The sequence below is a fragment of the Zootoca vivipara genome, chromosome 3 (genome assembly GCF_963506605.1).
Source record: "Zootoca vivipara chromosome 3, rZooViv1.1, whole genome shotgun sequence".
In the NCBI taxonomy this organism is placed as follows: domain Eukaryota; kingdom Metazoa; phylum Chordata; class Lepidosauria; order Squamata; family Lacertidae; genus Zootoca; species Zootoca vivipara.
The window spans coordinates 116,618,477-116,641,362 of NC_083278.1; the positions used below are offsets into that span (position 1 = coordinate 116,618,477).

Sequence of the window (22,886 nt, forward strand, 5' to 3'; positions counted from 1 at the left end):
TAAATACACACTGCACAGAACACTAACTTCTCCAGGTGTAAGCCCCATTGATCTCAGCGGGCTTGTCTCTGCGCAGGCAATTGTGCCGTGAAAAGCCTTTTCAGAGACGAGAGCTTTACGACCCACAACTGACGCATTCCTCTTCTCTCTGCTTTCCTTTTTTGTCCTCGGCAACTTAGCAAGGAAGAGCTGGAGTCAAAAGCCCACTGCTATGCCAATCTCGGTGCAGGGAGATACAAATCGCTGGAAACCTTTTGAAAACTGTTTAGCTGGGGGGGGAGGAGGGCGGAGGGGGGAGAACGAGCTGGACTGCTGAGACCACATGAACAGATAAGGTTGACAAAAAGCCGTTTGGGGCGAACTGCAAATTAACCTCAATTTCCTCGAAGGCAATAAAGATTGTAATGCAGTAATGACATTGCCTATTAGAAAGAGGCAACTTTTGCTCCTAGGTGAGCCCATATTGTGAAACTCATTTATTCAGGTATGGGAGTTTTCCTAGAAACTGGCCACACATCATTTATTGCATGCATCCAATCATTTTGCATGTCTATCTTCTTACTTGATGGTTCCCAAAGTGGGGGGGGGGATTTCCAGGGGAGGGTGCTAAGAGGAAGGGCTGTGCTAGAAGTGTAAATGGCTATCAGTCTTTGAAAAGCTGGTATAACTGGATGGTTCAAGTTGATCAGTTTTGTCGAATTAAACCAAATAATTTTAATAGGATTTAGAGTAAATGTGCAACGAATGCTTACTATTCTGAATTTTATTGCGGGCGCTTCCGTGCAAGCTGCTACTCTGAATAACGCTTCACACAGGATTGGGGCCCTTGGGGATCACCAAGGGAGACAGGCCCCCAAAGACGTTTGGAGATCATTATTCTAACCCCTTAGTGAAAGGAAGTAGAGATTGCAACACCCCTCGGTGCCAACGCTTGTCCCCCTTCTGAAAGGTGGCAAAGAGTCTCGAGACGCATTCAAGTTAAACTGAGTTTATTTCACCCTTTTACAAAATCCAACATATGAACAATTGTGCTCGTGTCAAGGTTTTAGATCCCGCCCCCTCCCGCCTCCCACTTTTTGCTTTCCCGCCTTTTAAAATTTGGTGCTCACAGAGCTTTTAAAACACATTCATAGTGGCAAGGAATTGAGGGCCCGCCTTGGCTGTTGCGCTGGGCGGGGGAGAGCAGAGGAAATAAAGTCGAGCAGCTGCACCCGGTTGCAGAAGATGCCAGAATGCCTTGAATGAGGAAGCCCCCCCCCTCTTCACGCAGACCCCACCTTTTCCTATCTCCTCAAAGAAATGAAAAAGGGCCGCCATTTTGAGCAGCGGAGGAAGGCGGCCTCTTAGGAGGAATGGCACCAACACAGGTGTCCAAGGTCTGGCAAAAGCCACTGAAATGCCTCCAGATGAAAGGGAGTTTCTCTCACCTAACCACTACCTTCTTCTGCTGCAGGACCTGGGTTCCAATCAGCCTGAGGGATGGGTCCAATAATCGACCAGCTCCTTTTCCCAGCAGGAAAAAAACAAACCTAGCACGACATGGAGAGGGCAGCACGGCAAGGCTCTACCTTGGCCTGCTAAGGTTATCTTTTTAAAAATCTCCATTTGGCATGATCGCAACATTGAAGGGGGCGATTAAAAACAGCCCCCGTTATTTTAAGAAGCCCAAAGTGCATGTGTGTGTGTATGTGTGTGGTTTTATTTTTTTAAAAAAACACCTGGTCGTATTTCAAAAAGAGTGAGTGCTTGCATGTGTTTGAACTGTGCATTGTGGTTCTAATCTGGGTTTCCACACATCGAACGGAGGTCAGAAAACACCGCAGGGGGAGCAGGATGGAGAGCAGCCTGTGCCTTTTTTGGGAGGGGGGGGTTCCAAGTTGGGTAAGCTCCAACCAGCACAGCAGAGGAGGAGGAGGAGGAGGAGGAGGAGGAACCATGTAAACACATTTTTGAGTGGATGCTCAAAACCTAGCTTGGCACCTTACAGAGGTTTAAATGCATTGAGGAAAACAGAAGGGGCGATGCTTATCATGGACGAGGAGAGATGAAGTTCCTTTCATGTCACTTTCCCATCCACCAGATCAAGCATCCCCAAACTCGGCCCTCCAGATGTTTTGGGACTACAATCCCCACCATCCCTGACCACTGGTCCTGTCAGCTACGGTAGGGATGATGGGAGTTGTAGTCCCCAAACATCTGGAGGGCCGAGTTTGGGGGTGCCTGCACTAGACGGAGAGACCATCTGCACATGGCCTCCTTTTAAGCCTTGCGCACCCAACAGAGGAGGCCTGTATATGTTGTGGACACACGAGGGAGGCTGATCACCCTGGAGACTCCGACACTTTATGTACCACCGTCTCTTTTGCCCTGGCCGAGGATTAATCATTCATCCAGGCAGGGAGCAGAGTATGGGGAGAACACGACTAGTGGGACGGGGGCTGCCTAAGGAGAACCCGCTTCCGTTGGGACAGCCCTTTTGTTTCCCTCGCTGCATTTCACCTCGCATGGCGACAGTCTGCATTATTGGGTTACCGGGTGAAAAAGAGAGACTCTCCTTTTGAAAATGCGACTGCCAGCAAGAGAGAGAATTGCAGGCCCTGCAGACTATCCAAAAAAGGACGGAGAGGTCTGTAAACATTCATGAGTCGCAGCCATCAAACATGCCAGCGAGCGAATGCGCTTCCTGCCCAAATGGGGCAGAGGGAGCCCCCCACCTTCCACCTGCATTTTCACAAGAGGGTGATGGTGACCTTTTAGCAGTGCAGAGCTCCAGCCAGTACCCATGACATGCAAGAAGCAGGACACCAGGACAGGAATCGCAGTGGGAGAATATATCAACGGGACGGCCAACCTTTGCAGATGCTACAGGAAGGAGGCTATTTCAACACCGCCTTTCTATAAATAAAAAGGGGAAGGGGAATCTAAATTGCAGCCGGGGTGAGGGGCAGCAAGTTGCTCCACACAATCTTTTGCAGTTTTGCAAAGACTGCACACAATGGCCTACTTTGCCAATGTGATGTCGAAGAGAGAGCCTTTCGAGAAACGGCACCCTGAGGAACCAAAACTCTGTGCAGAAGTAGCTTGAAAGCAGGGGGGGGGGGCCGCAGAGACGGCCTGCACTCTTTAGAACAATAATATTAATTTGCGTGCAGTTTCCTGTGGGGTCCAGCGCTTCTGGGGAGTAGACCACTCGCCTGTCGCTCTCCAGCAGCTGCTGGTACCCCAGTCCCAAGAGCCATAGGGGGGGGGGGAAGCACAGAAAGGGGTGAGGACAAGCAGGGGCAGTTTGAGGCATCGGGGCCGAGAGAGCTGTTGAGACCAGGCATGATTGCTTGACAGAGGATGGATTTAGGGTACATACACTTCATGATACAGCACCTTTCATCCGGAACACACCACAGACCCGTTACGGGGGGGGGGGAGTGCGTCTTGTTGAAGAATCCCTAAGAGGCCACATCAAATGAGTTTTTAAAACCGCACTCCCAAGCAGAGCCCAGCCCCGTCACCCTGGCGTGGTGGCCCTTGCCTGCAGCATGGAAACTTCCCGCGCTGCACAAGCAATGCTTAAATTAAGACCTTTGAGCTTCCGCAAAGGGAGGTGGGGCGCTCATGCGATGCCCCCACGTGGCACAGAGAGAAGCAGCGGCAAAAGGGCACCTGAGGACTTTCCCGCCCGGTGGCTAGGTGGGTGTGTCGAGAGGCCACCTCAAAAAAAGGGTGCTGCGGCAGGATCCTTTAGCGCAGGCGGGAGGAGAGGTGAAGGCAGCATTTTTCAACAGAAAGGGATCCTTGGTTTCCTCCGGGAAATCCCAAGCCGGTCTTATTGAGAAGCAAACGGACTGAGGCCTCAGGTGGCCAAGTCTTCCCTCCTTGAGAACAAGAAAGAAATCTGGGATGTTGGCCGGGGTGGGCAAGAGGGCGTGGGGCGCAGCTTCCTGGGGCCTCTGCTTCTCCCCAAGCAACATCACGGCAGGGGATGAAACGAACATGAAATATCCCCTCCCTCCCTCCCAGCAGCCCCCTCCCACCTTCTGGAAAAAAAATAGAAAGCCTTACGTAAGGCATATCTAAAACACTTCCATTTTAAATAATAATTAATATTTTTAAAACCCCAGTTTTTCCCCTTGGCTAACCCACTACCTGGGGGACTAACCAGTCTCACTTTTTCCTTTTTCCTCAGTACACGATACCAAGCAAAAGTCTTTAATGGGTGGTGCCCCACGGCATACCGTCCCCGTGGGGCTGGCACAGGATGCGGGAGCCACCACTGTGTCCGTCTCCTTAGGCAGAAAGAGGCGCCTGTCCCAGGGGATGAGGAGGAGCAGCAGCAGCAGCAGGAGGAGGAGGAGGAGGAAGAGAAGCCCCTCCATGCCTCCCTCCTCGCCTCCGGTCTCCGGTTCCAGAAGTCCACAGCCAATGCACACACAGACGCGTCTCCATGCGCGCCTAGATGAACTTGAAGCACTTTGTCTTGTCGTGGGGCAGCCTCGTCTTGAAGAGGACAGAGTCCACCCGGAACTGGGTGTAGAGCAAGGGCATGTAGCCGTAGACTTTGACAAAGAAGTTGATGCATTTGTGCCGCTCGTGGAAGTGGGAGTCGTCGTGGGAGAGGGCCTGGGGGCAGCCGGGGCAGCGGAAGGTCCAGCGGGACGTCACCTGCAAACAGGAGGAGGGCAAGGGAAGGCCGTCAGCAGGGAGGAGGAGTCCCCCGAGCCCCTCCAAGAGGAGTCAGCAGCCCAAAGTCGTGTGCTGGGCTGAGGGTGCTCAGCCAGGGTCCCTACCAGAGTGGAGTGGACTGGCAGACAAAACTATGATGGGCTATGCAGAGGTGGCAAGAATGACTGGGGAAACCAGAAAGCAGGGGGATCAAAACTTCAGCAAAGAATGGGAGAGATTCACATGAGATTTGACAGACCACTGTAAACATCTGAAATCTTTGGCAGGTCTTAAAGAACTCTTGTAGCGTTACATAGACTTTGGATACAACGGGGGAATGAAAAATTAGGAGCATTTATAGTATGCAGCTGAAAAGATTAACTAATGAACCCACAGAGGGGAGGGAAGAAGTCTAGAGATTTCGGAAGAATCATGTATAATTCTTACTACTTGTGATTTTGAGTGTGAATGAATTTGTAAAACCGAATAAAAATTATTATTATTATTATTATTATTATTATTATTATTATTATTATTATTATTATTAAAAAAGGATGTTCAAGCAGAAGCTGAGCCTACAAGCCACCCTCTCCCGGATCGCCCCGGCTTCCTATCACCTTCCAAACAGCCCTGGTATCCATGTTGACCTGGGGGAAGTTCTGGGTTGGGAACAAGGAGCTACCCAAGGCCCACTCAAGGTCTTGTGATGAGTGCCCAGTGGAATCACGTTAGGTAGTGCAGTTAAACCTGTGGAACTCACTGTCACAGGAGACAGTGATGCCCACCAACCTAGGAAGCAAATTCGTAGAGGAGGCAAGGGCTACTGAGAGCTGCTAGCCAGGATGACTGTGCTCTGCTGCCCTCCAGAGTCGGAGGCAGCGATGCTTCTGAATCCCCACTGGTGGAAACCACTTGTGCTCAAATCCTGCTTATGGGTTTCCCACCGAGTGAATCTGATTGGCCATTGTGAGAACAAGATGCTGGACTAGATGGGCCACGGGCCTGATCCAGACTGGCTCTTCTTATGTCTGTTATGTCTGTGCCCTGGAAGGCAGACACATTCCCCTTCCTTTCCTGATGTAGGAGCGCAACCTCTCTTTTTCTGAAACTGACTGTCTCTAGGGATGGGAGGGAGGGGCAGTGGCTTTGAGCTGCTGGAGAGAGATGGGGGAGAGAGGTGGCCAGCAGCTCTATGACCCCCCCTCCAGCTTTCTCTGCCTGCCCTCCAGGGGAGTGTCAGAGTTGCCAAGGATCTTGCCCCAAGTGCAGAGGGGATGAACAAAACATGCGCTCAAGACTCTTGGGAACCCAGTGGAGTCATCGGCTCTGCCTGCAGGCTGGCCTTTCTGCTCTCTCGATCTGGTATCCTCCCTGTTGCCTTCGATGCTGTGACAATTCTGGTTTCTGGAAACTATGCACTTCACTAGGGCACCTCCCCAAGGGTGGGCACACCCAGCTACACCAACTGAGGCTGAGGCCAAGGAGTGGCGGGGAGGGAGAGGGAGGCCATGTGCCCACCTCCTCTGGATCCCTCGCGGCGACTCCGGGAAGTCAAAGGCTTGCTGTGCCCGCGCGCCAAGCAGCTGCCCTTATCCGCAAAGGCTCGTTTTAATGAAGAGACACATTAGGCCTGGCAGGGACCTCAGCAGGTCGGCTTCAGCTAGAAGCCTCCTCCCTCTTCCTCGTGCCCACTCTGGCCGCTAAAGCAGAGCCAAAAGGTCAAAGCAATTACTAACAGCCGCTGATGGACTTTGCTCCAGAGAAATACCAGCTAATGACGGTGCCAAATTAAAGGGGCTCTGGAGACCTGTCCTAGCCCTTACGCAGTGGGTACCCTGACCCCTATGCCAAGGGCTGGTCCCATCTCAAGTAATACTCCAAGGAATTGTGCAAGTCAGTAAGATCCACTCCTTCTTTTGCATGGGGAACACCACAACTTTGCATGTTGTAGAATGCTTCCAAAACATTCAAAGCACCCCCTGTGCGTTGTCTAAAATCCGAGGACTTTTGGCTCTGACAACCAAACGAGCTTCCCTTGCCAAAGGTATCTGAATGGAGACCTTTCTCGTCTCGCTGGGCCTAAAGCCACACACACCTTGTCCCCGTGCTGTTGGAAGAGCCATTTCAAGGAATGCCAGTGTCTTCTCCTTCTGGGGTGTCTGGAGCCTATTCGTGCCTTGAAACAACTGCAGGTGAGATCTAGCAGAATACCTAAAAGATCACCTTACTCCTTCTATGCACTACCAATTGCTGTGCATACAACCTGTACGAGACGGCCTCCTGAAGATGTCACCCCATTAGGAGGTTCATTCTGCTGCACAATGCAGGAATCGGGCCTTTAGTGTGGTGGCCCCTGACCTGGCCCATAGGTAACTCCTACACTATCTCTCCGGCACCTGCTGAAGACTGCCAAAGTGTTTTAAGCAGATATTTTCTTTACCCGCACTGGAGCAGATCCTGTATTTATATGCTGCTTTCTAATTGCTGTTGTCTTTACTGTTAATTGCTTTGTGGTGTTTCATGGGAAGCGGCTCCTAAATTAAATTAATAATACAAAATACAGGATTTCCTAAGTCGCGGAGTGGTTCTCAATCCTGGGGGGTCTCTACTTCTGATTCTTTTGCCCACATCCCAGGGCCAGTTTGACAGGCCTGGTCTAGATCATACAGGTGAAACTCGGAAAATTAGAATATCGTCGCAAAGTGCATTTATTTCAGTAACGCAACTTAAAAGGTGAAACCAATATATGAGATAGATGCATGACATGCAAAGCAAGCTATGTCAAGCCTTTAATAATAATTTATTATAAAATTATAAAAATTTATTATTTATACCCCGCCCATCTGGCCGGGTTCCCCCAGCCACTCTGGGCGGCTTCCAACAAAACAGAAATTCTAAAATACAGAAATCCATCAAACATTAAAATACAGAAATCCATCACATATTAAAAGCTTCCCTAAACAGGGCTGCCTTGACATGCCTTCTAAAGGTCTGGTAATTGTTGTTCTCTTTGACCTCTAGTGGGAGGGCGTTCCACAGGGTGGGTGCCACTTTATTTGTTGTAATTGTAATTATTTGTCGTTAGGCGGGTCAATTATAAATGGAATGTAATTAATGAAATGTAACAGCGATGTTTATTTTTGTTTTATTGTGCTATTTGTTTTATTACTGTGGAATTTCCAAAAGAAAGCCTTTGTAAAAAATTAAAAGAAAAAAATGATAATAAGTTGCATTACTGAAATAAATGCACTTTTCGACGATATTCTAATTTTCCGAGTTTCACCTGTACTGTATCAAACCCAAAGGGAAAGAGAAAACAGCAGTGAAAACGGGCTTGGGTGTGTGTGTGTGAGAGTGTGTGTCTGTTTATATATAGGGGAAGTTTTTTACTTGATGAGAAGTTTCTTCCACTTGACCTAACAGTTTACTTGATTAAATGCTGCAATCCATTGTTCAGAGGCATGCCCTGGTAGCTCAGGAAAGACAAATAAGTTTGCCCTAGCAAAAAAACAAAGAAAGAGGAAACGGTCCCCTCAATTCCCCCGCCAAGCAATTACCTTGATAGGAGGCTTCCTGGTAATATGAGAGACCAGGAAGTTCATAGCGATATCCTCACAGTTGATGTATTCATCTACCATGTCTCGGATGGCCTGGGGCATCACATAGGAATACAGGTAGGCATAGTACTGCAGGTGAAAGGGGGGGAGGGAGGGAGGGAGGGAAGGAGAATGGGAAAACATCAGAAAATGGCCAAGACACCCCACCCACACACACAAATGCCACTGATTTACCATAGCTGAGTCCAAAAATACACACCTTGCGAAAAAGAGAACAGTATTGTGCAGGCGAAATGGACCCAATATAACACAACTGCATGTTCTATTTCATTTTCTCTGCCTCAGAAGAACCACATTGGATCTGGGTCTAAGCCGGGGATGGGGATGCTCTGGAACTCCAGATGTTCCTGCACTCCAACTACCATCATCCCTGGATATTGGCCATGCTGGCTGAGGATGATGGGAGTTGGAGTCCAACAGCATCTGTGCCCCGTTCTAGGTCCTAACTACTTCCACTGGCTAGAGAACTGCCCACCTCGACAAGTCCATTTGCACTGAAAAGCCGGCCCGATATTGGTTCCACCCGCTAGATCACGAGTTTCTGCACCCCTTCCCTCTACTTTGCCCAAAAGGACAATATCTCAGCCCTGTACTGTAAAGTTCTGTTTTCTCCTTCCTCCCCAAACAGGTGGAAGGACAGGACAGCTTGAGTTTGGATCCTGGCTCCTGTGGATGTGGCCTGTGAGAGTAACAGCCCCCTCTGCCCACCAGGAAGAGGCAGGTTGGCAAAGGAAGCTCCAGAAGGGACAGAGAACATGAGAGTTGGGGTGCTTTTCTTGTGGGTTTTTTTTTTTGCAACTCCCTTTTTTATAAAAAATATGTGAGCTGAGAGCCACTCCCAGCAACTGGGGTCCCCCCCCTACCTTGTGGAAGAAGGCAGCGCCCGTCAGCACCATGGAGAGCTCACAGGAGTAGTTGGAGTTGTAGAGCCAGGATTGATGAGGGATGTCCCACGCGTGGTAGCGCCCAGGGAAGCCGACAATGCGGTCCCTGGCTTCTCTCCAGACCCTGAAGATGCAAAGTGGGAAGGGAAGAGATGCAACAAGCCGGACAGACTGGGGAGAAAGAGCGCCGCTCAGCCCACACAAGCGGCCCTCTCACCAAGCGGACCGCGGCTGATTCATACATTGTTTTAGGTGGACATCACAGGGCGTTCACTGTTAAGCTGGGAGGCAAATATTCAGCAAAGAAAACGGGGAAACACTAAGAACAGAGGCTGACTGTAATGGAAAGCTTTCCCCACACCCAGAGGACTCCCCCACTTTCTTTTTGACTTTTAACATCCAGCTTTTTCTTAGTTTCTACCCTTTTCTTCAGCAAACACACACACATTTTGATTCTCTTCTGCTTATTGTAATGATAATAGAAACAGCTCGTCCTTCCTAAAGTTACTGGTAGGGCGAGGGCAGGACTGCGAATCACAGCCACTTTCTTGGAGAAAAGAAGGATTTCAGGGCAGCAAACCAGAGCTTTAGCTTACAGAGCCGCACATTTCATAAAATGATCCTGCTGCTATTTTACCTCGTATGGCCGTTACATTTTACCCTCCAGGAAGCTCAAGGTGGTGCACACGGTCTATATATCTCCTGCTTGGACTACTGCAATGCGCTCTACATGGGGCTTCCTTTGAAGGTGACCTAGCCCAACCCCCTGCAATGCAGGAATTTAAACTAAAGCGTCTGTGACAGATGGCCAGGCAAACTCTGCTTAAAAACCTCCAAGGAAGGAGAGTCCATGGATTTTGCGGCGCCATTTTTTCCCTCATCGTAGGGACCGACTTCTTCTGCCGGGGAGTGGACCAGACCGGCCTCAAAAAACGTTGCCGACCCCTGGACTAGATGACTCTTGGGGTCCTTCCAACTCTACAATTCTATGGTTCTATGCACACACACAGCTTTGATGATTATCTGAAGTGAAGCCCATATCTCAAAAGAAAATAACAAAAATTCCTTCCAGTAGCACCTTAGAGACCAACTAAGTTTGTCATTGGTATGAGCTTTCGTGTGCATGCACACTTCTTCAGATACCGTATCTCAAGTGAGGTCCACGTTGATCATCTGACCGGGGCCATATATGGCTATACAGGCCTCTCCTCATCCTCTTAAAAACAAGATTTATAGAGGAAAAAGCAAATCCCGCCATCTCTCCCTGTCTCTTCCCCCCACCGACTCCTGCCGCAATGCCAGCTTCATACATGTGGTTGGGGCTTATTCCCCTTCCTACAAAAACACTCCCAAGACTCGTCACGTTGTGCTGGCAAGGAGCAGTCCCACTTGCACTGCTATTATAAATAGAGGTACGTTTCTAAAAATAAGGATTTGTTGCAGCCAAGCATCTGCGTGCAGTGGGAATTTAGAGCAAATGCTGAGAAATAAGACCCCGCAGCTCATTTTTCCTGAAGATATCCTCTCGTGCAGATAGGGAGAATAAGATCCATGAACAAGACGCAGTTTCCCTTGTTGGGGGGCATGCAGGAGACCAGAGCTCCTCGGGAAAGGTGGAGGAGAGGATAGAGACCCTTTGGGCCACTGCGCAAAAACAGTCTCTCTCACATGCAAACTGAGAGGGAAGTAGAAGTTAGAACTCAAAGCAGAAAGGACTGCGTAATTATGCAAGTGGAAGGGAGGAAGACCAGCCTTGCTTGGTGCTTATTTGGCCACAAAGTGCTCAGTGGTTGCTAAAATGGGTGGTATGCCCTCGGGGGGGGGGGGATTTCCAGGGGGGCCCTAAGAGGCAAGAGGGCAGGAGAGGGAGATTAGAGGTGTAAATGGCTTTCAGAATTTGAAAAGCTGGTATCACTGAATCAAACTCTCAGTTTTAGTTCAACTAAACATTTTTCATAGGATTTTGAACAGGTGTAGGCAAACTCGGCCCTCCAGATGTTTTGGGACTACAACTCCCATCATCCCTAGCTAACAGGACTAGTGGTCAGGGATGATGGGAGTTGTAGTCCCAAAACATCTGGAGGGCTGAATTTGCCTATGCCTGATTTTGAATAAAGGTGCAACCAGTTGTTACCATTTTGGATTTTATTGCATTCTCTTTCTCTGTTCAAACCACTGCTCTGAATAATGTTTTCTACAGGGGAGGCACTGAGAATGAGATAACGAAACCAAGGTGGTGGGGACCTGAAAATGCTCGGGAACCACTGGGTTAGCTGAGTTGGGCTTGATGGAGAGAGGCAACAGCGAATGGCCGCGATGGAATGGGAAGGAAGGGAAGAGGCTGCTGGGCCTCTTGGCAGGATCCATCCCTTGCCTGTTAAAGAGCAAAGCTTTTGGCTCACCGGAATCCAAACATGATCTCGTCATGGCGCAGGTGGGCGTCGTCGTCAATGGACAGGATGGCCTCCGTCTCAATTTCATCCCAGGGCAGGAAGCGGTTGTTCAGACTGTTCTTCTCTGTGCGCACCACCTAAGGAACGGAAGTAATTTTTTTAAAACAACAACAACTTGTGCTGGGCAAGATCTCACAGTGGACATAACAGGGAGGGGGTTCCCATGTTCCAGAGATCTCCTAAGGTATCACACAAGCATGGAGGCACAGAACCCCCTAACAGGTATGTGGATAACAGCAGCCAGGAGGAGCAACTCGGGAGAGAATGATTTGGAGCAGAGTCTATGGGGGCTAACCTCTCCTAAAGATGCTCCTGTCCGATAGACAGGTGGAGAGTCCACTTTCAGCCACCTATGACTTGGGTCATGTGAGGGGGAAACAGTACAGAGAGCCCCCTTCCATCTTGAGGAGCAGCTCTTCCACCAGCAGTGGAGCCAGCGGGGAGGGGGAAGAGTCCAGTGGGGAAGGAGGAAGTAGGAGACAGGGCTCTGGCAGGATAGCAGATCCTCTGCTGCACGTGAGAGAGGAAGAGGGGGGGGAAGGGGGAGAAGGAAAACATGGAAAGGAGACCCTGTTTCCCTCCGGTTCCGGAATTACACAGGAGGAAACGCGGAAGGAGATTTGGGGTGCCCAGACTCTTATGTTGGAAGAAAACGCGGGAAGCGTCACTCCAGGGTTCTGGGTCAGACTAAGAACATGTACCCTGTACAGCTCTAGCACTGTAAATAGCCTGCACACAATAAAAGCATGAAAAGGCAACGGTTTGGAGAGTCGTTACTTTAGAGTAGTCGCAACGCTCCCTCTGTGACAGGTCACCTTCATCCCTTGGACCTAGGACTTATTATACAACTTATTATTTTTTCTTTTTCTTTTAATTTTTACAAATGATTTCTTTTGGAAATTCCACAGCAATAAAACAAATAGTTACAATAATACAAAAATAAACATCGCTATTACATTTCATTAATTACATTCCATTTATAATTGACCCGCTTAACGACAAATAATTACCGGTACAACTACAACAAATAAAGGCTTGACATATCTTGCTTTGCATGTCATGCATCTATCTCATGTATTGGTTTCAGCTTTTAAGTTGCATTACTGAAATAAATGCACTTTTCGACGATATTCTAATTTCCCGAGTTTTACCTGTATTCTCATTGTGCTATTTTACAATTTGGTGGTCTATACGCATTTCATTTTTGTTACTTTGGTTTCCAATTTTTCCCCTCTACACAAATTTTTCGATATATTCCTCTATTTTCTAGATTCGTTCTATATCTAACAGGAGATTTGTCTTCATTATTTGCTTTTTGTATAGTATTTCCTCTTATTCTCCCTGTTAACTTGGCAAGATGTCAATATTCAATCATTTTTACTCGCCGGTCTGTTTTGGCGGGTATATTGTTACTTTTACTGAGTGCTTGATTGCTGTATGAATGAAAAACAACCATCCTAAAGAAAAGCCAAATGCCAAAAAGATCCAGAGAAGGTAGCCAGGGTGGGGTGGGGAATTTCCAGCCTGAGGGCCGCATTGCCTTCTGAGCAAGCTTCCAAGGGCCATGTTACATGGGATGGTGGGGCCAGAAACAATGGTAAAAAAGAAAAGCTCAAGGACCCCTGGAAAGTTAAGTCCAGTCAAAGGCATCTATGGGGTTGCGGCACTCATCTCACTTTCAGGCCAAGGAAGCTGGCGTTTGTCCACAGATAGTTTTCTGGGTCATGTGGACAGCAGGACCGAACCGCTTCTGGCGCAACGGAACACCGTGACGGAAACCAGAGCACACCGAAATGCCATTTACCTTCCTGCCACAGCGGTACCTATTTCATCTACTTGCGCTGGCATGCTTTCGAACTTCTAGGTTGGCAGGAGCTGGGACAAAGCAATGGGAGCTCACCCCGTTGCAGGGATTTGAACCGCCGACCTTCCAATCAACAAGCCCCAGAGGCTCAGTGGTTTAGACCACACCGCCACCCGTGTCCCATGGGGCCAGAGACAAAAGTGGGTGGGGCAATAAATGCAAATTTTAGCTTTTTACAGTGGGCTAGATTGATCAGAGTTGAAGGACACATTCCAGCCAGGCAAGAGAACTCAAGGAGGGTGTGGAGCAGAGCTGGCAGGGGGTGTGGCCTAGGAGATGGGCGTGGCCTGGGGAGAAAGTTCTGATGACCAAGCAAAGGATTTTTAGATCTTATTATGGGTTATCTGGAAATCATTCAATTTTTTTTACTAACCAGTAAGTTGCTGCTGCTGCTCAAGCACCGACAAAGCGCCCAGCAGCGCGCGCCGCATGGAGCCCCGAGCCAGCAGGACCCGCTGAAGCGCTGACAAAGCGCCTGGCAACGCTGCGCAGAGCGCCCCGAGCCGCAGGAGGAGGAGAATTCAAAGTGCTACAGAGCACTGCTGGGTCCCGCAGGCTCGGGGTGCTCCGCATAGTGCTGCTAGGCGCTTTGTCGGTGCTTCAGCGGGGCCCGCAGCATGCACCGCGTGGAGTCCTGAGCCAGTGGGACCCAACAGCACACCTTGCTGAAGCGTCGACAAAGCGCCCAGCAGCGCCACGTGGAGCACCCCGAGCCAGCGGAACCCAGCAGTGCTCTGTAGCACTTTGAATCCTCCTCCCCTCCTCCTGCGGCTCGTCTGGCTTGGGACCTCCACGCAGTGCACGCTGCTGGGCATTGCTGGGTCCCGCTGGCTCGGGGCTCCACGCGGCGCACACTGCTGGGTGTTTTGGCGAGGCCCTCCAGAACTGCACTTAGCACTACGGCTTATTTTCGGGGTATGTCTTATATTTTTTCAACGTATGAAAATCATGCCATGGCTTATTTTATAGGCACGTCTTATTTTATGAGAAACACGGTATATTTTTCATATAGTGAGCAAAGTCTTTAAACAAGCGTTGAGAAATTCAGCATTACAGCGGTGAAATGCTATTAAATAAGATTACATTTGGATCGCATTAACAAAAAAATAAAATCTGGCGCTGAAACCATTAACGGTGGAAAATATTTGTCGGAAGGAACCAGGTGACAGCTGGCATGATTAAATCCCCGCATTAAGCCAACATTAGTACTTTCCCCTGTCAATAGCGGGGGGGGGGAGAGGGGGAGAGAGAGAGAGAGAGAGAGAGAGAGAGAGAGAGAGAGAGAGAGAGAGAGAGAGAGAGAGAGTAATATGGAACATTCGACAGGCAGGCATTTAGAATGTTCCAAAGAAAGATCCATCAAAAGCAGAAGGAAAATCCCAGGCAAGCGAAGAAGGCAGCTGGCCAGGATGAATGGCGGAGGCGCATGGTTGGCATCGCGGATCATGCAGCGAGCAGCGCATTGAAAGAGGCACACATGCACCTGGGCTCCTCCCCCTTCCTTTGCAACATCCCAGAAGCACCGGGCAGGAACAGCCCAGGTCACCTGGCCAGCGTCAAACGAAGGCATTTCCAAACAAGGAAGATTCCACCTCAAGAAAGAAGATTCCACCTAAACATTAGGAAGAACTTCCTGACAGTAAGAGCTGTTTGGCAGTGGAATTTGCTACCAAGGAGTGTGGTGGAGTCTCCTTCTTTGGAGGTCTTTAAGCAGAGGCTTGACAGGCATATGTCAAGAATGCTTTGATGGTGTTTCCTGCTCGGCAGGGGGTTGGACTGAATGGCCCTTGTGGTCTCTTCCAACTCTACGATTCTATGATTCTATGACACCCAGGGCGTGGCGTCACTACGTAGGGCGTGTGTGCAGCGTAGCTACGTACGGCATATGCATCCCACATAGCGATGCCGCACATGCGCTGTACATAGCAGTTTGCCGTCGCCGGTGCTACAGCACCGTACAGACGCTGCCGGGCTCTCTCCATCGCTGCTACAGCCGTGAACGGAGGATCCTCTGCATGCGGCTGCAATGGTTGCTTGCGCTGATCCGTGGTGGGGCGAGCTCCCGCAGGGTATTTCCTAGTCACCCCCCCCGACATAGCACCCAGGGCGCGCACACACACACACACACACCTCTGTTGCGGCGCCACTGCACCTGGCTTTTGCTAGGCAAGTGCACACAAAATTTCCACCACTCAGGCTCCCGCTACTTGCTTTAGAAAATGCACCACCTCTCACCAATGTGCAGGGAGCAGCGCTTCCATTTTAATGAATTTGCGTATTATTTGTTTGCAAGGTTTCTCACCCGCCTTCCCCAGGACAGCTTACAGCAGTGGTGTTCAAAGGGTGTAAGAGGAAGATTCAAGGACAATCAAAGAAACACTTATAACTTTTTAAAAAAATAAAAATAAAAATATTTGCAGAATATGGATAGTGCTCTGTGTTATCAATCAAGCCCGGTAGGAGTTGATTCATTTTGTTTTCCAGCGTATTTCTTATCAATGTTGGTGCAGTGCGAGCAAATGTTTATCCTGGAAAAGTGTGGCCCAGAGAAGAAAGTTTGAGAACCGTTGGCTTACAGCAACGTAATATACATATCAAACAGTTACAGTTTTTTAAAACAAACAAACAAGCTGTTTCAACCAGAACAGAATACTTATCCAGCAAAAGAGGTGGGAGCCACTAAACAAAATATCTTAACTGCCAATTGACAGGGTAAAATGGAAACCGGGAGCAAAGCAGAGGGCCTTCTCGGTGGTGGCTCCCTCCCTGTGGAACGCCATCAGATGTCATGGAGATAAAGAATTACACAACATATGTGAATTACTGGCATCTGAAGTCCGCCTATGACAAGGAAACAGGTCACAGTGCAGTTACACATTTCAAATCACCAAGAGGGAATAATTAAAGATTATAGGCAGAACATCAGCCTTTCCATTTCCCGTATCTTAAATATTAAGCTGTCCAGACTTCATGGTGCATTAAGGCAGCTTTTAAATCCTAGTTCCTAGTAATCAATAATAGCGATAGCAGCAAGAATAATGCAGCTGTACACATATATAGATTTCTGCATAATGAGACAATATTTATTTGGAGATATTTAAGATGCAAACACCCTGAGGATCAATATACCGTAGTCTAAGGAAGCAGCTCAAACGGTCACATTGATTCCCCTGCTGTTTTTCCTGTAAACGAGCCGGAGACCGAAATGCGAATGCTGCCTCCTGAGGAAAGAGAGCGCGGATTCCTTCCTCGTGCAACTGGAATGGGCAACGTCTCTGGAGAAGCAGATTAATGGACACCATAACTCTGAACACATTAATTGAAAGCAGGCGCCATTTAATCTCTGGGATTCCTTATAAGGAACCTGGGGTCAGTGTGTTAGAGGTTTGGGTAGATAATACTGGTATTTAAAATAATGTTTCTTTTTACCGGTATTTGTTTACTCAAAAACCTATAACTCAATAACGTATTGAAGGAAACAAATAAAAAGGAAACAGTAGTACATGAAAACTAACATTGAACATACAAAATGCAAAATTTGGTCACTCCATTCACATTTCCTAGGATGGTGATGATTGCTATTGGGAGGTAGTTGTTGTTGTTTAGTCGTTTAGTCGTGTCCGACTCTTCGTGACCCCATGGACCAGAGCACGCCAGGCACTCCTGTCTTCTACTGCCTCCCGCAGTTTGGTCAAACTCGTGTTCGTAGCTTCAAGAACACTGTCCAACCATCTCGTCCTCTGTCGTCCCCTTCTCCTAGTGCCCTCAATCTTTCCCAACATCAGGGTCTTTTCCAGGGAGTCTTCTCTTCTCATGAGGTGGCCAAAGTATTGGAGCCTCAGCTTCATGACCTGTCCTTCCAGTGAGCACTCAGGGCTGATTTCCTTCAGAATGGAGAGGTTTGATCTTCTTGCAGTCCATGGGACTCTCAAGAGTCTCCTCCAGCACCATAATTCAAAAGCATCAATTCTTCATCATCAATTGGGAGGTAGTAACATGTTCTTTTTTCTTTTCTTTTTATCTGGTTTATAAATATCAGGGAATTGTCCTAGGGGTTTTATGATATTGCCACTTGAAACTGAAAAGTTACTAAGAATTCATGGATCTCACAGTAGGCAATTGAACTGCCTGGACAACTCAGCTGGTTAGACTGTGGTGCTGATGACAGCGAGATTGCAGCTTCGATCCCCGTACGGGATTGGCTGCATATTCCTACATTGCAGGGGTTGGGCTAGATGATCCTCTGGGTCCCTTCCATCTCTACAACTCTATGATTCTATCATTATTGACCTTAATATATAAAACAACTTCATATGCTTGAAAATGAATCTTCCTCCTTTCTTTGCCCTCCAGGACACCTCAACAGGATTGAGAAGAGAACATATAAGTAAGGCTGATTGAGTTTGCAAGAAGTAGGGCAATCATAACCTCCACAAACTCAAAACAACAACAACAACAACAACTGTGCAGAAGCCTTGGTGGACAGACTTCAATATTGTTAGATCTCAGATTTTAAGGTCTACCAACCAGAGGTGGGTTCAAAGAACATGTGCAGTTGGAATGAAAGGAGAGGGGGCCTCTGAGCACCTTCTGAGCCTGGGAGCTTTGATCTGAGCACCGTAACTCAACAGAGCTCATAATCCAGAGTTCCCCTCTGCTTACCTCAAGCTATCTTCATTTTGGTGGCATAACTCAAGCAGGCAGTGGGGGGCGGCAGCTTTTTGTTGAAGTTGCCAAATGTTACACAACTGGGAGACAGGGACCCTTACTAAGCTGCTGCAAGTCACCCTGAGATCTATCTGCAGTACCTGATATGCCTTCTGTCCAGCCCATCCTCCAAAAAAACAAAATCAAAACCTCAAGTGTGTGTTGTTGATGGATGAGGTGGAAGCAGTGGGGACCTTGGGAGGAAGTGACCATTTTCCTCTTAGGATTCATTATACAGAGGAAAGGGAAACCTGAATGTAGTGAGACGCACATTCTGGACTTCAGCAAAGCTGAATACAAAAAGCGTAAGAAACTAATGGGTGACATCCTGTTGTTTAGGGAAGTTTTTAACGACTGATGTTTCATTGTAATGTTTCAATGTTTTTAATCTTTTGTTGGAAGCCGCCCAGAGTGGCTGGGGAAACCGAGTCAGATGGGCGCAGTATAACTTTATTATTATTATTATTTATTTTTATTATTATTATTATTATTATTATTATTATTATTATTATTATTGCAAATAGAAGGGGAAGAAATGGAGGCAGTGAGAGATTTTTCTTTCTTGGGTTCCATGATCACTGCGATGGTGACAGCCGTCACGAAATTAAAAGACGCCTGCTTCTTGGGAGAAAAGCAATGACAAACCTAGACAGCATCTTCAAAAGCAGGGACATCACCTTGCCGACAAAGGTCCGTATAGTTAAAGCAGTGTTTCTCAACCTTTTTTGGGCCACGGCACACTTGTTCCATGAAAAAAATCACGAGGCACACCACCATTAAAAAGTTTAAAAAATTAACTCTGTGCCACCCTATATTATAATTATGACTGTAAGAAACACTTGCCAAATATTGCTTTCCGGCGGGTCAGCGCTGTGTATTGGTGGCCGCCAGGCTCGTTTGCACTGAGCTTTGGGAAAGAGGAGGAGAAATATTGCTTTCCAGCGGGTCAGCTTTGTACATTGGCGGCTGCCAGGCACATGACAATGCAAATCGCCCTTCTCGTCGCCGCACGTCGCGGCACACCAGCCAGTGTCTCGCGGCACACTAGTGTGCCGCGGAACAGTGGTTGAGAAACGCTGAGTTAAAGCTATGGTTTTCCCAGTAGTGATGTATGGAAGTGAGAGCTGGACCATAAAGAAGGCTGATCGCCGAAGAATTGATGCTTTTGAATTATGGTGCAGTCCCATGGACTGCAAGAAGATCAAACCTATCCATTCTGAAGGAGATCAGCCCTGAGTGCTCACTGGAAGGACAGATCGTGAAGCTGAGGCTCCAATACTTTGGCCACCTCATGAGAAGAGAAGATTTCCTGGAAAAAACCCTGATGTTGGGAAAGATGGAGGGCGCTAGTCTGACCAAAAGTCTGACCAAACTGCGGGAGGCAGTGGAAGACAGGAGTGCCTGGCGTGCTATGGTCCATGGGGTCACAAAGAGTCAGACACGACTAAACAACAAACAACAAACAACAACAGCAACAACAACTACCGTATTATTATTATTATTATTTCCCAGGGTCAGAAATACTCCGAGTGAGGGTTGTCCATGGTGGATGGGAGTTTCATAAAAGCGAGATATTGAAAGCGCAATCACAAATAGTTATAACAGGAAAGAGAAAATGGGAGCCACGTCCACAGAGGGGAAGCCTGCCAAATGGGTCTTGTGTCTCCCCATGCGCTGGAACCCTGCGTGTGGAGAAAAGGACACGCAAATAAAATTATGCTTGGAAGGCTCATGCAGGAACTGGCCTTGGGGCTACAAACTCCACCATGCCCAAGTTTCTTTGACAAGGAACAGAAAATCATTGTTGATTCAAGACAACAACTCGGAGACGTGGCCATGGAAAAACACAAACACTAGCCCACTCCCCCCCCCAAGCCATCTGGATGCACTGGAAACCAATAACAGTAGTCATCCGAGAGCAGTGGTTCCCAGTTGGTGGTCCGCGGAACCCAGGGGGTCCTTGTAATCCACCCAGGGGGTCCGAGGCACCATTCAGGAAACAAAAGCTACCATATATAAAAAATGTCAAAAGTCAGGGGTCCATGCCTTGGCTTTTGAAAAACGGGCTTCACAGTACTTAGCTAGAGGTACTGGCCTAGAGTTACAACGGGAACAGTCAGCTGATCCCAGTCCCTTAAAAGAGGTCACAGAGCTTGCATTCTGCTGGAAGGGTGAAAAGACAGAAAGTTCATCGCAAGGTCAAAGCCCTCAAGAGCCGTCAGTGCACTACAAAAACACCCATTGTTCCTGGAGTCAGCAAAATACCAAAATGATGCTGGACCCCCTCGTTTACAATGTCTATTGCTCTGTGACAGCAGCCCACAGCACAACAATATGCTTCAAGGAGACACTTGAGCAGCCTCGCCCTTGGGTGAAACTGGCTCGCTCGCTGCCGCGTCGGAACGGACAAGCAGACTTGGCAGAAACAACCCCCTGCAGCAATTCTGGGCAGCTGAGAAGCCCTGGGAATGGTTAAAACCTTTGTTTCATTAAATTCCATCCCATGGGTTTGTGCAGCCAATACGTCATTTCGTTCTGGAGTGAAGGGTCCCGGGTCAAGGCTTCAGTGGGCGGACCACGCAGTTTCACCTGCTCTCACTTGCATCACTGCAGAGACAAAATCTGATTGGCTCTGGCTTCATGACGTCATGGCAGTCGCTATACTGTCCACCCTATTGGTTGTGAGCATGCAATGAGTAAGAAAAACAATGCAATTCGAAAGCACTGGGTGGTCTTGGAAATAAGGGTTATGTTCACATGGCTTAGCGCCACCACAATGGCTCCTGGGGAGCAGATTGCAGCCTCTTTGCTCCTCCCTGGACTTTTTGGATCAGTGTGGCACAAGAAGCTAAGCCAAGGTTGCCTGAACTCAGAATCATGGTTACACTCTCCTCCTCAGCCGCAATCTGGAGCCAAGGTTTGTCCTATGGTTACAGTTAGTGGCTAAGGAGCAGAGACCCTGAGCTTGGGCAATATGCTTAGCTGTCATCCCACAAAGACCTAGAAAGACCAGGAAGGAGCAACGTGGTTGCGAGATCCTTGCTGGGAGGCAGCATGTTCACATGGTCACAGTAAGCCATAGTGTGGCTCACTGCAATGTACAAACCAAGCCAATGGCTGCATGCAGCAATGAAAAGCATCCCCCAAAGTGAAAAGCATAAAGATTTGGGAATAATAATAATAATAATAATAATAATTTATTATTTATACCCCGTCCATCTGGCTGGGTTTCCCCAGCCACCCTGGGCGGCTTCCAACAGAAAAATAAAACACAGTAATCTATTAAACATTAAAAGCCTCCCTGAACAGGGCTGCCATAGGACGAATGTTTTTTTGGGAATGTTTTCCCCAAAGATTTGGGAATGTTTTTCCTAGAAGGGAAGCTTTTTGCCTCCAAAATGCTTCAGGGTCAATAGAAATTTCTGTGTGGGACGGGAAGCAACAGTTAGAACTGGATATGGAACAACTGATTGGTTCAAAATTGGGAAAGGAGTACAACAAAGCTGTATATTGTCTCCCTGCTTATTTAACTTATATGCAGAATACATCATGCGAAAGGCTGGACTAGATGAATCCCAAACCGGAATTAAGATTGCCGGAAGAAATATCAACAGCCTCAGATATGCAGATGACACAACCTTGATGGCAGAAAGTGAGGAGGAATTAAAGAACCTTTTAATGAAGGTGAAAGAGGAGAGTGCAAAATATGGTCTGAAGCTCAACATAAAAAAAAACCAAGATCATGGCCACTGGTCCCATCACCTCCTGGCAAATAGAAGGGGAAGAAATGGAGGCAGTGAGAGATTTTACTTTCTTGGGCTCCTTGATCACTGCAGATGGTGACAGCAGTCACGAAATTAAAAGACGCCTGCTTCTTGGGAGAAAAGCAATGAGAAACCCAGATAGCATCTTAAAAAGCAGAGACATCACCTTGCCTACAAAGGTCCGTATAGTTAAAGCTATGGTTTTCCCAGTAGTGATGTATGGAAGTGAGAGCTGGACCATAAAGAAGGCTGGTTGCCAAAGAATTGATGCTTTTGAATTATGGTGCTGGAGGAGACTCTTGAGAGTCCCAAGAAGATCAAACCTCTCCATTCTGAAGGAAATCAGCCCTGAGTGCTCACTGGAAGGACAGATCCTGAAGCTGAGGCTCCAATACTTTGGCCACCTCATGAGAAGAGAAGACTCCCTGGAAAAGACCCTGATGTTGGGAAAGATTGAGGGCACTAGGAGAAGGGGACAACAGAGGACGAGATGGTTGGACAATGGACAGTGTTCTCGAAGCTACCAACATGAGTTTGACCAAACTGCAGAAGGCAATGGAAGACAGGAGTGCCTGGTGTGCTTTGGTCAATGGGGTCACGAAGAGTCGGACAGGACTAAACAACAACAAAAAATTCGGCACCGCTGCAGGTTCTTCCGTTTAATTTTAGATTTTCAATTCCAACACTGCAGTGATCTTGTTTGACATTAATGGCTCTATTTTTTTTTGCTCCTCCTTCATTGCATCCAATAGCCAATTAAAATGTATGCTATTTCTTATTTTATTTACTGCATTTATAGCCCAATTTTTCCTCCAAGAAGCTGAAGGCAGCATACATTATTACCCCCATCTCATTTAATCCCCACAACGACCCTGAGAGGCAGCGACTGGCCCAGGGTCAGCCAGCGAGCATCATGGCTGAGTGAGGATTTGAACCCTGGT

At 48.0% G+C, this 22,886-nt stretch overlaps 1 protein-coding gene across 7 annotated transcripts in view; it reads right to left on the reverse strand.

Annotated features, from left to right (window-relative positions):
• Positions 1 to 972: 972 nt before the first annotated feature.
• The window catches only part of EXTL3 (exostosin like glycosyltransferase 3), a 148,303-nt gene continuing 126,389 nt past the window's right edge, over positions 973 to 22,886 (reverse strand). For all 7 annotated transcript variants that reach the window (XM_060273177.1, XM_035110850.2, XM_060273176.1 and 4 more), the window contains 4 exons: positions 11,560 to 11,687; positions 9,137 to 9,281; positions 8,214 to 8,342; positions 973 to 4,656 (listed from right to left, as the gene is read on the reverse strand). In XM_060273177.1, the coding sequence (XP_060129160.1) occupies positions 4,447 to 4,656; positions 8,214 to 8,342; positions 9,137 to 9,281; positions 11,560 to 11,687 (612 nt within the window). In that variant the 3' untranslated portion in view covers positions 973 to 4,446. The remainder of the gene's footprint in view (positions 4,657 to 8,213; positions 8,343 to 9,136; positions 9,282 to 11,559; positions 11,688 to 22,886) is intronic.